Source organism: Helobdella robusta, assembly GCF_000326865.2.
Source record: "Helobdella robusta unplaced genomic scaffold HELROscaffold_16, whole genome shotgun sequence".
Taxonomy (NCBI): domain Eukaryota; kingdom Metazoa; phylum Annelida; class Clitellata; order Rhynchobdellida; family Glossiphoniidae; genus Helobdella; species Helobdella robusta.
In genome coordinates, this window is record NW_008703893.1 from 1,621,853 (window position 1) to 1,636,406 (window position 14,554).

At 32.8% G+C, this 14,554-nt stretch overlaps 2 protein-coding genes across 2 annotated transcripts; one reads left to right on the forward strand and one right to left on the reverse strand.

The window, feature by feature from the left end:
• Window positions 1-3,254: 3,254 nt before the first annotated feature.
• Window positions 3,255-7,760, forward strand: HELRODRAFT_169703 (hypothetical protein; the record flags this gene model as incomplete). Its single annotated transcript, XM_009015526.1, has 5 exons — window positions 3,255-3,575; window positions 4,226-4,265; window positions 4,534-4,917; window positions 5,995-6,138; window positions 6,700-7,760. 5 exons carry the CDS (start codon window positions 3,255-3,257, stop codon window positions 7,758-7,760), a joined length of 1,950 nt encoding a protein of 649 aa, XP_009013774.1.
• A 2,159-nt stretch (window positions 7,761-9,919) lies between these two features.
• On the reverse strand, window positions 9,920-14,440 carry HELRODRAFT_185411 (hypothetical protein). The gene is given in 11 exon segments (XM_009015527.1): window positions 9,920-10,168; window positions 10,201-10,385; window positions 10,589-10,709; window positions 11,292-11,402; window positions 11,668-11,733; window positions 12,214-12,353; window positions 12,576-12,637; window positions 12,926-13,085; window positions 13,672-13,771; window positions 14,119-14,259; window positions 14,275-14,440. 9 exon segments carry the CDS (start codon window positions 14,173-14,175, stop codon window positions 10,237-10,239), a joined length of 966 nt encoding a protein of 321 aa, XP_009013775.1. The 5' UTR covers window positions 14,176-14,259; window positions 14,275-14,440; the 3' UTR covers window positions 9,920-10,168; window positions 10,201-10,236.
• Between the last annotated feature and the right edge of the window lie 114 nt (window positions 14,441-14,554).

Sequence of the window (14,554 nt, forward strand, 5' to 3'; positions counted from 1 at the left end):
ATTACATTATGGCCCTAGCCTACCTAAAATTACAAAACTCAAGAGCCCAATTCATTGGCCTTTCGGCACCCACCCCACCACCTACGTAATGCCTTGGGCTCCAACCTAATAATAATAATGTAAAACTTAATAATTAACTTACCTCTCGATACACTTACAGCGTTTATTTAATTTAAATTACAAGATTGTTCCTAGAATTAAATTATTGCTTTTAACTACCTATGAAATTAAATTACTCTCAACCTTAGTAATAATAAATTAGAATGTGTAGTGAAAATAAAATAACGCTCAAATACTAATATGTGTTTATGTATGTATTTGTGTGTGTGTGTGTGTGTGTATAATACGCTGATGCGCGTAATGTGGGTGCGAGAAAAAATAGAAGAGATAAACTTACGCTGTCTACCTATTCAACTACATTAGTGTTGGATGCTTCCTATCTATCCTACCTACAATTAAAATTATGCCTATCTAACCTACCTATATAGCTATTTAATGTAATTGTGTGTATGTGCGTGTGCGTGTGAGCATTCTTACTTAATGTTAAATAACAGAGAAAAACAGAGAAAAAAGAATAAAACGTATCCCAGCCAGGCGTATCTTCTTTGCCATTGAAAGAACGAACGTAGCCTGACATCTTCCACGATGAATTCCTTTGGAAGCTTCAACCTGAATAAAATGGATGAAATGGAAAAATCTTATTTATTTGACTAATTTAAATGAAAATAGAAAAACGAGCCACGGTGAATTCCACCGGAAAATCCAGCCAACTGGCAAAAAAAAGAACCGCAAAGAAACCGTAAAACCTACCCCAGCAGGGCGTGCATTCTTTGCCACCGAATTAACGAACGTAGCGTGACACCATAACCATTCTGATCGTCCACGATGAACTCCTCTGGAAGCTTCAACCTGGATAAATGAACCTGAAAAACTTAAATGAATCGTAAAACCTTATTTATTCAATTTAAATAAAAATAACCGCAAAGAAACCGACGGGTCGGCAAAGAAAAGAAAAAAGAAGAGCAAAGAAAGGTATCTATATAGGATTTATGCTCTATATAACTCTATATAACTCTATATAACTCTATATAACTCTATATAACTCTATATAACTCTATATAACTCTATATAACTCTATATAACTCTATATAACTCTATATAACTCTATATAACTCTATATAACTCTATATAACTCTATATAACTCTATATAACTCTATATAACTCTATATAACTCTATATAACTCTATATAACTCTATATAACTCTATATAACTCTATATAACTCTATATAACTCTATATAACTCTATATAACTCTATATAACTCTATATAACTCTATATAACTCTATATAACTCTATATAACTCTATATAACTCTATATAACTCTATATAACTCTATATAACTCTATATAACTCTATATAACTCTATATAACTCTATATAACTCTATATAACTCTATATAACTCTATATAACTCTATATAACTCTATATAACTCTATATAACTCTATATAACTCTATATAACTCTATATAACTCTATATAACTCTATATAACTCTATATAACTCTATATAACTCTATATAACCATGCATACTACCACATTCAATCAATAAAAATCCCACTAAAACCAGGAACCACCGCGTACCTGCTGAATGTATGATGTGAAACAAAACAAAAAAAAAACACAAAACAAAAATCACACCACCAAGTAGAGTAAAAGAATAGGAGTCCCTAACCTACCTATGTTACTAAATTACCTTATGCCCTAGCCTACCTATATAATAAATTAATTTTTGCCTCACCTACCTATGCTTCATTAACTTAACTCAAGACTCATGAAGAAAGAGAAAAAGGAGCAAAAAAGAACATAAAATACTACCACACAAACAAACATGATGCATGTATGTATGTATGAGTAACCGTTAAAGAATCCACCTAAAATTAAAAAAATACCACCTACAAACATTCAAACCACCTACAAACATGCAAACTCTATATAACTCTATATAGATAATAAATATAAAATATAAATAAAAATAAAAAAATTTAAAAAATAAAATAAATGAGATCAGACAGACTGCTTCAAGCGAGGCAGAATGCTGATCTGATTTTCATGTTGTCTCAGCTCCTCTATTTATACTCGTTTCAACCATACATTCTCATCATTTCAATCATTCGCATCAGTAAAAAACTTGTTTAATGTATATACTGCACTATTATACAGTCTTAACCACAACGCTAACCGTACTAAATTGAAGTCATCGAACGAACGCCTTCGAAACTTTCTGGTTGGCTGGTTGAATCTGCTATATTGCTTTTCATATAAACATATAATCAAATATAATATAATTTAATTATTTGTATACATAGATTCCAGTCACTTTATATATATATAATAAAAATTCATTATAAAAGCAACAGTAATCAGTGCTATATATGTAAGCACGCAGTTCAAATTTTTCGGGGAGAATTCAAAATTGTTTGAGACCACACCTTGCTTAACATCCGATTCCAAGCCGAGCCAAGCCAAGCTGAGCCAATATGCATAGATTTATAAGCGCTTTTATTCATTTATACCGTTTTTTCCTTCCTGATTTCCTCATTTGTGACACGATCCATCATTCTTCTAATCCACATGTTCTTGCAGGCATTCAACTTTTTCCAAGTTCTCCTTAATTGTCTACGACTCAGTCCCATATATCAAAACACACACATACACACACACACATGTATACATTGTGTATATTACTTTGTATGTGCGTATACATATATGTATGTGTATGCATATATATATATATATATATATATATAAATATATATAAATATGTATATATATATAATATATAAAGTTGTGTTTGTCACGAGAACTTTACATAAATATCAACCATTGTGCACACATCAACATCCTCATTTAAAAAGCTAAAGATACAAATTTATTATAGTTATAATTTTATTGATTTAAAAATTATAAAAAAATCAATATAACAAATTATGATAAATAAGATTTTTTTCGAAACTTGTTTTTATTTATTGATCGTGATATTTTCTCAGAGCACATACGGTTAGCTTTGCACCAACGCCATTTTATATTTTATTAAAATTTTTCATATAATTTCTCTTTCAACCCTCCTAAATTTTATAATATCAAATTCATTTTCACAACTATCTCACCACCTAACACTTTTTATGGCCCAACATAGAAGAGGAAAAAGTTGTTCCTGTCCAGGTGAAAGTCGGAGAGGTATTCGTCAACACAATGGATGCTGCCCTCGTTCACGGCCAGTCAGTGACATTCAGTTGTTTTCTTCATAGAGGCATTGGGAAACCAGACTGGGCATTCGGGGACTGTAATCCTCTTAAACATTGTGAAGAATATATACCGACTTATTACAGACCCAGTTTCAAATATTTCAACTTCAACGAATATGAATTTTCTAATAACTCCACTCATTATATGATTACTTTTCACAATGTTACTTACAAATATGCCGGGTTTATCACATGTGTCGAAACTCAGGATAGTTTTTTTGAAAGAACAGATGATAGTGCTGAAAGATATTACACTCTTATCAACGTCGTAGGCGAGTACAATACATATCCTTCTTTTTAAAATAATTTCATCATTTCCTTTCATCGACGCTCTATTTTTTTATACTGAACGCTGATACAATTGACAAATTACGTGAGTTGTACGTGAGATCAAAAAAATTAGAACTTTACAACTGGTTATTCAATTCAACGATATCGCTTAATAAAATGTAAAAAAATTGTGTAGCACAAAAATAACATCATGCACATCAAAATATTATAATGAAGCTTAACGTTTCTATATAAGATGTTGAAATTTTGAATGGTGACCAAAAAGTGCAGTTTTGTTCTTTAAGCTTCATCGAGATAATTTGTTTATTGATGCTCTTTACGTTCTACGAACGTTTTAAGCTCCCTTTATAGCATTTATTTTTTTTTGGTTTCGATTGTTTCGATGCGTTTTTATTTCTCAAAGTAGTGATCTACGCACCAGCCAGCTATTGATGTCGGTCCGATGCTAGCTTAGGGGGCAAAATCTCAATCAGACATCCCTGATTTATTTATACGATCAGCAGGAATTTGAATAAAAAGGTCGTTAGTCCGCGTAATTTTGACCATATTACTACAAATGTTGGCCACCCGTCACAGTCAACATTACATTGAAACATTAAAAAAAAATTAAATTTTTGCCCTTCCCAGCTATCGCTGAAACATTTTCGAAATTTTTGCCCCCTCCCCGGTGAATGGTTAAAGACATTCAAAATTTTACCCCTGCCCCGCGTAAAATTTGTCTAAATCAACCACTGGATGCACGTTACGTTTTAGTTGCAGGGCCACGTAGCTCCAGCAGATATTTTTAATGGTCATCTTTTAGATCGAAAACAATTTACCTGAAAATATGTTTACAAAATAAACCAAATACAAATAGTTATAAAAATTATACGCTGATGCACATTAACTATGCGTTCTCGTGTCCCTACATGAACGCCACATTAACCAACCTGTAGATAACAGAGCCAGCTGCAAATCGCCGCCATCGCACCCCGAGAAAAACATCATCCTAATTCCGAGTATCCATTATAGTCCATTTGTGTTGGAAGCTTCATTTAGATGCTCCGTGCTCAACCCACGTGCTCAAACGAACTGCAGAGCCAGCGTGTCCTGGATCTGGGGTGATACGACATTCTCTACGAAGGAGATAAAAACGAATGCCACTGACTACGTAATAACGGAGACGCTTCAACTGCCGATGGATTTAACTGAAAGGTTGAAGCACAACGGTACGAAAGTTAAGTTTCGAATTTCCTTCAAATGCGACTTAGGTGATCATCGTGCAACAAGAGAGACAGAATATGTTGATGTCTTCAGCTCGGATCCTCTCATCATTGAAGGTCGGTCAGTTTTACTAAATGTTTTCCCGAAGAAAGTTTGTTGAGCGATAAAATTATAAATATGAAAAACCAAATTTGATAAATTGATACAAATATAATTGACTGAATTGATCGATGTCTCTCTCTCTCTCTCTCTCTCTCCTTCCTCTCTCTTCTCTCTGTGTGATTTGAGTGCATCAATGGGTCTGTATCAATTAGATCTGAAAAAGTTTAATGATCTGAACTCTGAACTCGATTAAAGGAAGGCCAAATTGTAAGCAGAAATTATCATTTTTCATCACTGCATTTGATGATATATAAATTAAAATGTACAGTTTATTACAATTAACAATGCAATGAGATTGTTCTGATTAAAAGTAGGATATGATTCAGGTAATTGAAACGATTTCGCCAAAAAAAGTTTCCCACGCCAGCCAATCGCAGATAACAGATCCAGAGTCAGAGTCACCGACTAGAAAACAACCAAATGCGTGAATGTTAATTTATATAACAACCCACAATTATATTATAATAAGTATGGCTTCTAATTCAGCCCAAGTTTCTGCGCAGTGCGACGTTGTATTTAAATATAATATTATATAATGCAATATAAGATAATATAATATAATATTGATATTAATAAAAGTATAATTTAATAAGGGTCATTTCATTTTTGAACTTTGAAATAGTATTTTGTTAATTATTTTAAACGGCAAGCAGCAGTTGTCGTCACAATTTTAAAAGTGGATCGTTTGAAATATATTTCGACAGTGCCGACAACGACGACGACAATCGCCCCGTCAACATCGTCAGCTGCATGGCAGACCGCAGACACAAAGAAGATTTCTGAAGCTGAATGTAGCTAAGACTTATCAACTATTTCAAAAATATTCAGAAAAATTAAACTAAATCAAACAGCCAATGTTAACGACTACTACATATTTGTTACCAATTTCGTTTCAGCGAATTATATAGAGCAGTTACGCGATATAAATAAATTCAAATACATTTCACTCTTCTACATATAAGAAATCTTTTTATTTAGAATTATCCAACTTCCTAGCTACGATTGTGAATTTTATTTATATTTTTAAATAGCTGAGGCCAGTACTCAAAATGGTATGACCACGACGACAATCGTCTTCACCACCTTCATCGTCTTCCTCGTCATCTTCTTCATCATCGTCGCCATCTTCGGCATCAGAAAATTTTTGGCAGTCAGGAGGAGGCAGAAAGACGCACGTTGGTAACTAATAGCCACACATACCCACGCACACTCACACACTCACACACACACAAACACCCACATACACACATACACTCATATATAGAAATACACGCACACGTACATATTTTATCAAGCACACATTCTCTTTCTCTCTCTCTCTCTCTCTCTCTCTCTCTCTCTCTCTCTCTCTCTCTCTCTCTCTCTCTCTCTCTCTCTCTATTTCTTTATCTCTATCTTTAATTTTTCTCACTTAATAATTATATTAATACAATTTTAAAAACACTTATTAAACAATTATACAAAGGGCATATACAAACTTCAACCACATCACTTCCTCCACTACCACTATGACAACCAGTGGCGTATCTGGACAATGTTGACGGGGGAAGTGGCCAAAATTTAAAATTTGACGGGGCTTAGGCAAAAAGTTAAACAAATTTTCGCCATTGTGACCAAAATTAGGCTGACAACCTTTAGCCCCAACCCCCCAGATCCGCCACTGACGGCCACCACTTCTACGGCCACCACATCTACGACTACCACACCACCACCACTACCACCACCACCACCGCCAGTAGCTTCCTTCCAGCCACAGATGAGTACTACTACCGATATAATCTCCCCGACGATGTCGGAGAACATAGTGTACAAGCGAATCCCAATTTCAGAGGAGAATTCTTACGACATGCCAGCCAGCAAAACCAACAACATCAACAACTCTGTCAACAACAACAGCAGCAGCAGCAACAACAACAACAACAACAACATGGATTTTTTTCCTTCTACCCCAATCCATCCTACTTCTCCCCTACTCACCCATCCATTCCCCTACCTCCAATCCCAAATTCCTCATCATCCCAGTCCTTTCGCTCCAATTCCGATCAGCGGTTTGCCGCCGGTGGACTTGACTACAACTACCACCAACAGCAACAGCAGCAACTACAACAACATCAACTTCAACAGCAGCAGCAACGATTTTGACGACGTTGTAATGGATTATAAAGATATTGAGGCGAATAGAAGTCAGGCAGAGACAGGCACGTACAAAGCGGATGAGATATACGATCAGATAGATGACAGACACTTGAATGATGACGAAGGTTTGAACGCTACAAAACATTCTGCCGCCACTAACGCAACCTCCATCTCCACAAGCCCGCTGCACATTCCAGCCTCATCATCTGAAATTTTTAACACTATACGTAATTTTTGCCCTGAAAATGGTTATAACGGTAACAACATCAACCACATTCACAACAAAATGAGAAAAACTTCGCTATCGTCTGCCTCGCCTTCAATCGTCCTCCCATCACCATCAACAAATATTCGCAGCCCGTTTCAGCAACCGCATCAACTACATTTACAACAACTACAACTGCAACAATTACAACAACAGCAACTATTGCAACAGCAACAACTACTACTACAACAGCAACAAAAACAACTTCTGCAGCAAAAAATTCAACAGCATCAACAAAAGTTCATGACAACTGACCCAACAAAACTCGACTACTACTACATGATGCATCCACCTCACCCACCACCCCTGCCACAATGTGAACCTTCGCCATTGACTGCTGCTGCTGCTAATCAAGATGTCTACCTTGTTCCAGATGATAAACTGAACGAGAAATGATGATGATAATGGTGACGATGATAATAATAATTATAACGCTGGTGATAACCATGATGATGAATATATATATATATATATATATATATATATATATATATATATACATGTATATATATATATTCATCATCATTATATGTATAAATTAATATATTATAGGTATATATATATATATATATATATATATATATATATATAGTAATATAAGATATTACTATATATATATTACAATATAGAAAAATCCTAGATAATTATTTCCTGATAATAAAAATAGTAATGATGGTGATGATGATGATGATGATAGTGATGATGATGATGATGATGGTAATAATAACCATAACAATAACACCAACAATTATAAAATTTTTTACGACAATCCCATGATACAACTGCAAGCAATTGAACAATTCACGTCCCGTTATCATTATCATTATTATTATTACGTTAATATGTAATTATAATTATTTTGTTGGTGTTAATTATATTATTATTGTTAGTATGTTAATTATTGTTAGTGTAGTTGTTCTTTGTTAGAACGCTGATAGCATTGAAGAGATAGAAGAAATAGGATGCAATTATCTAGCATTGAAGTAATTGATGTGAGAACAAACAACCAGGCTTCTTGTATGTTAGTACGCCTATGTATGTGATTATGTTTGTTTGTATGTGTGAGTATGTGTGAGTATGTGTGTGTATGTATGTGTGTATGTATGTGTGTCTGTATGTATGTGTGACTGTATATGCGTGTTTCCGTCAATTTATGCACTTATGCATGTATAATGTATAGACATGTATTGTTGTTGTATTCAAATGCACGTATGTGTCTGTGTGAAGAGGTATGTATGTACGTGTGCCTGTGCCTGTATGTGATATTGTGTAATTTTGTATGTGTGAACGTGTTGCTAGTTTATTTTCTCGGGTTATAATTATTTTCGATTTCATTTCCCCAAAAGATGCGCCCGCCAATTTTAATTCGATGTTTTCATTTGTTTTTGAGTCAAGTATGTTATCACATGACAATTATTGTCTATATGTATGTGTATGTGTGTTGTGTCTCTGTGTGTGTTTGTCTGTGTGTGTGTTCGTGTGTTGTGTTTGTGCGTGTTCGTGTTTGTGTGTGTAGATAAATACCCAAGGTAAAATTCAATTATATTTGTTCACACATTAATGTGTAAATAAAACTTGTTAATAATAAATGATTATTAGATTACAATTAATTAATTAACTAATGAGTTAATTATTAATATTTAATTGTGATATATATATGATATTATTATTATGATACGATATTTAACTAAGTATTGTTAGCTAAAAGGATGTTTTTTTATTCATTAATTTTAATTTTATATACTGACGACGAAGACGATGATGATGACGAAGACGACGATGATAAAAAAATTATGATGATGAAAATACTTTGATGATGATGATGATATTCTTCTTACTAGGATATCGTAAATGCACTTTCATAACGACATCCGTTTATCTATTTATGTTGTTTATAATTAATTATTTAATAACTACACTTAAATAAGTGTCCGTGGGTATGTGTGTGTGTGTGATGTACACACACACACACGTACACTCATATATATATATATACATATATATATCTATACATATATATTTATACATATATATATATATATATATATATATATGTATATATATATATATAATTATACACACACACACGTACATTTATATACATACACACACATTCACACATACATATGTGCACACAGATATTTTTTGTACAATTGAAATGTAAATATGGCCTTGACATTCTTTTGCTATTTTTACGTCATCATTCTTTTAATTGGTCTTTAATTTGACGGTTTTTTATGTACTTACGAATAAACAAATATATTTACAGTATAATTTCAATTATAATATAATTAATAATAAAATAAATAATAGAAATAGTTGAAAAATACTTAGTAAATGATTACTTTATGATAGATTATATTAGTCCTAAATAAATGAAAAAACTTATTGTATACTTTATATATATACAATATTATGTAAATATTTTTTTTGCATATATATATATATATATATATATATATATATACGCATGTTTGTGTGTGTGTGTTTGTGATTTTGTGCGTGTGTGATTTTTGACAAAAATTTATATTTTCGATTTTTCAATGGCAATATTCAAGTGGTTATAAATTCGTAATAATAAAAGATGTTCAACGAATGTGAGTTTTATCTTAACGTATCGGGCATTAAACTATGCATTCTTTTCATCCATCCATGAATTCATTTTTCATTCATCCGTTCATACATTCGTTCATTCACTCGCCCATTTGTTCGTTCGTTTATCCATTCATCTATTCGCTCGTTCCTTCTTCCGTCATTTTTTCTTTATTCATTCATTCACTCAATCGTCTTTTTCATTCATTCATTCAATCATTTAATCATTCAGTCATTCATTCACTCATTCAGTCATTCATTCATTCATGCATTCATTCATTCAATCGATAGCTAGCTTCCTGAAGGACTCCTGCGGTATGGCATCCTGTTTCTTTGGCATCTTCTTCTCGTCGATTTTGTACTTTTCATGACTGGCTTCCAGCACGTACTTTCGATTCGATTCCTCACTGATCACTTTTTTCCAATAAGCTGAGGTTGATGATGAAGAATAAAAAAAGATGATGATGAAGAAAAGATAATGACGTTCTGATGATGTTGAAGGTGTTGTAGATATGCTTGATATTGTTTCTTTTATATTACATAACGTTAATTCCATTAGAACACATCACAAAATTATTTAATTTTTTTTTCAATAATTAGGTAAACCTGTATATTAGCACCCACCAAAATACCTGTTATCTCGCTGACGGATCCGGCAGACGGTCCGTTGTAGTCATCTGGAAGGTACTCTGTCGGCCAGAACTCCATCGGTATCACCTTGTATAAGCTCTCCATGGTTTCGTGTATTTGTATCTGAAATACAAATTGCAATACCGCAACTGTTGTAAACCAAATTTGGTTTTCTGTAAACGTAAACCAAATTTTAACACCAAAACTAAAATGGGTTTTTTTTACAACAGAAAGATTTTCATGTGTTTGAGTTGCAACTTTTATTGTACAAATTAGGTAGACTTCCAATGTATAAAAAAAACGTTAAAAAATGTTTGTATTGATTTAATGAATTTTGAATAATCATAATTTATCTTTTTTTTTGCAAAACCATAATTAATAATTATAATAATACAAATTTTTCGAAACAGTTTTCATACAAAGCATGCAATCAAATCGTAACTAAATGTAAAGAATGTATTATACGTGTGTGTGACGTAAAACATGTAATATAATAAAATGTAACGTGACATAATTATGACGTCATGCAATATAGATATGACGTCATGTAATATAAAAATTATCTCATATAGCGTGAATATAAAGCCAGGTAAGACAAACATGTTGTAACGTAACGTAAACATGACGTAACGTAATGTAAACGTGACGTCATGACGTAACGTAATGTAAACATGACGTCATGCAATGAACGTACTACGTACAAACCCTCTCTTGATTCTTTTTCTTCATGAACTGCTTAACAGTCGTTAGAAAGAACTCCAAAATAGGACCGGGGTTATAGAAGATGAAGGCCTTTACTCTTTCCGGAGTGCAATCCTAGATTAAAAATATTTATGATAAATTATTTAAAAATGGATTATTTTTTGAGTGGAGTTTATATTTAAATAATTAATAATTACATACAGAGTAATTAATTAAAATTCAATAGATTAAAAGAATTTGTTGAAGTAGTACAACGTGGTGATGCAAAAAATGTAATGAACTGTAATCATTTTGTGTATTGTAATCGTAATGTATTATAATTTAATATGATGAAATGTATTGTGATGTAATGTGATGGGATGTGTTGTAACTGACTGACCTGCCAAATTTTTGAATGTATCTTACGTTCTTCAGAATTTCGTTTCGTCATCTGTTTCATAGTTGCCTACGAAATGTTGAACGTGTTGTGTGGAGTAGTAGTAATTTATACGTTACTGACTACTTAAATTACTTGAATTTTTATTATACTATTACTATTATTTCTTTGAATTTCTATTAGTTCTATTACTTTTTCTATTATTATTAATGCTTGATTTACCGTAGTGTTATTCTCTTGCGATATAAGTATGCTTTCAGGAGCATTTTTTTTCCAAAAAGTTATTATCTCAATGTGGTTTGAAGTTAATGGAATATTAACAAAATTGTGTCTACAATTCGCTTGCGTTACGTTCTAACAAGAATCCATTATATTCATTTAGAACCATGACGAAGTAAGCGTTCATCAACTTTTGTTTAGATGTGAACCTTTCTTAACCGAATTTTTTTTACATAAAATACTGAAAATGGGACAACTAAAAATTAAATTTTCTGTGTTATTCATAACATTCTTCATAATACCAATGAACTGAAAAGAGAATGAACTAACTCCAGTAAAATCGAACATCAGCATGATTCCATTGACGGTGATATTCTCATCCAGGTGCCTCCTCAACTCCCCGATGGCGAGCCCCATCCTCACCTCCACGTGGTGCCCGAAATTTGGATCATCCATGTCAGGGACTTTGCCTGCGTGTGTTGGTGAGATAGTAGCAGAATCGAATTGAAAATTTTGATAACTTCAAATTGGCCGATTGGAGTTACCAGCGATTTGAACTTGGAACTACAATCTCAAGATTTTAGAACGGTAGAGAGGAATAATGAATGGTTACTTTCAATATTAATATTACTTTATAATATATAATTTGTGTAAATATCATTATCCTATAACTAGTTTAATGGTAATGTGACCTGGTCGGATGATGACAAGCGATCTGCCTTCGTGGTCTTTCTTTGGACAGTAGACGATCACACTGAGGATAAAAAAAACGCAGAAAACTTTGTTGAAAATCTAATCAAGCTATAATGGTTGACTGATTTACTAATTTTGAAAAGCCAGAAAAACATTAATAAGGGATATAGTTGTACTATTTTAAGTATTCTTGACTATTTTAATACTTTTTAATCACCCTTCTGAACAATAGTAAATAACAAAAAGCCTTATGTAAAAATACACCAAATAAGATTAGAATATATCGGGATTGCCAGGGCTTTATCTAAACTTGAAACACCCCACAAAAAACAGCTTTTCCCACACCCACCCTGCATCAAGCATGGTTCTGAAGGCAGGCTCCTTCAAGTCCAGGTTTGACATCAAGTTCGGGTACTTTGTCTTCATGGTCAGCATGTTTTCAATGAGTTCCCTGGCTACCAGCTGACTGAACTTTGACCGACGAAGAATTGTCAATAGGAATTGCGTGTCTGTTGATGGGAAAAAATGAAAACATTTGAGTGTTGTTCATTTAGACTGAAAAAATGAATGTTTTAAATATTTTAAATGGGTTGATGATGCTACTGCTAAAAATTTTAAAACAAAATGTCGAAATATATTAGAATTCAGTTAAGTTAAGACAGGTGTGTTGATGAGATGATCTGATCAATAAGGTGAATTTGCATATGTGAGTCAGTTTTGTGTAGTACGGTTTGAAGCTGTGAGAGGTGAACGTTACATACGCTCAAATCTAAGAATAAAATCTCGATTTTGTTGTTATTTTAAAATCTTTCGAAAAATATTTTAAATGATTTTTTCATTATTTCGTCATAGTTTAACTTTTTGAGATGAGTTGATTCAAGGTTCTGTACGTACGTACGTACATCATCATTTAAAAAATGCTTATCTTACGTTGCGATTCAGAAGACATAAAATGCAGTAATGATAAATAGACAACAAATAACAACGACATAATTAACCAGTAAAACTAATATCACCAACATTACCAACAAAACAAACTCCCAGAAACAACAACAACAACAACAGCCACAAAAGTACAACTACAAACTAACACACCAGTTCTGCACGTGAGGTGAGGCTGCTGTTTGATCCACTTCCTCAATGTCTGTACGGCTCCTATCCTCTGTTTCGGATCTTCATTCAATTCCTTTTTGGCCTGTCACAATTTTCATTAAAAATTTTTGATACATTTCACATTGTGTGGCATAATTCAGGGTTAGGAGATTGTGTTGTGGTTAAAAGTTCGGGATTATGAGTTGTAGTTATCATATTCGAATTGAGTATAGTTAACTGGGATCAAAGTGACCCCAGTTAACTATACTCAAGAAATGCTCGATACGTTCATTCACGTGTTTCAGTCAAACTGCACTGCTGTGCGTGTAGTACTTCGAACCAGAAAATCACGCAACAAATCGTCATCATCTTTAACTTAGAAATTATGAGACAGAAATAGATTAATGTCTGTAGTACAATTGAAATAGTTTGAAAAAAATTCTTCTTAACCTTTTCTAAACTCTGTGGAGTTAATCCACAAACATATTTGGCATCATCTGCATCCATTTGGTCGAAGGACACGATATATTTTAACGATCGTCCCAATTAATGAACCAGAAACAATGCAGTAAATTAAAAGAATTTAAACGAATTCGCACTAATTACTTTATTAATTCATCTACAAAAATTAAACACAAGATTAAGGAATTAAACTTAATAATGTTCTCAAAAATTCTCAATAAAGATCCCGATAGATCTGTTACATAGTCTCATACATACATTGTCTCGTTGTACTCTGCTATATGCAGGCACATGTATGTAGGTACAAACAATCAATCAAGGTGTTTTAAAGCAATTGAACACCTTTTGTCAACTGAGTATACAAAGCATACACTCTTTTTCTCTCGCTCTCTCTCTCTCTATATATATATGTTATTAACATAAG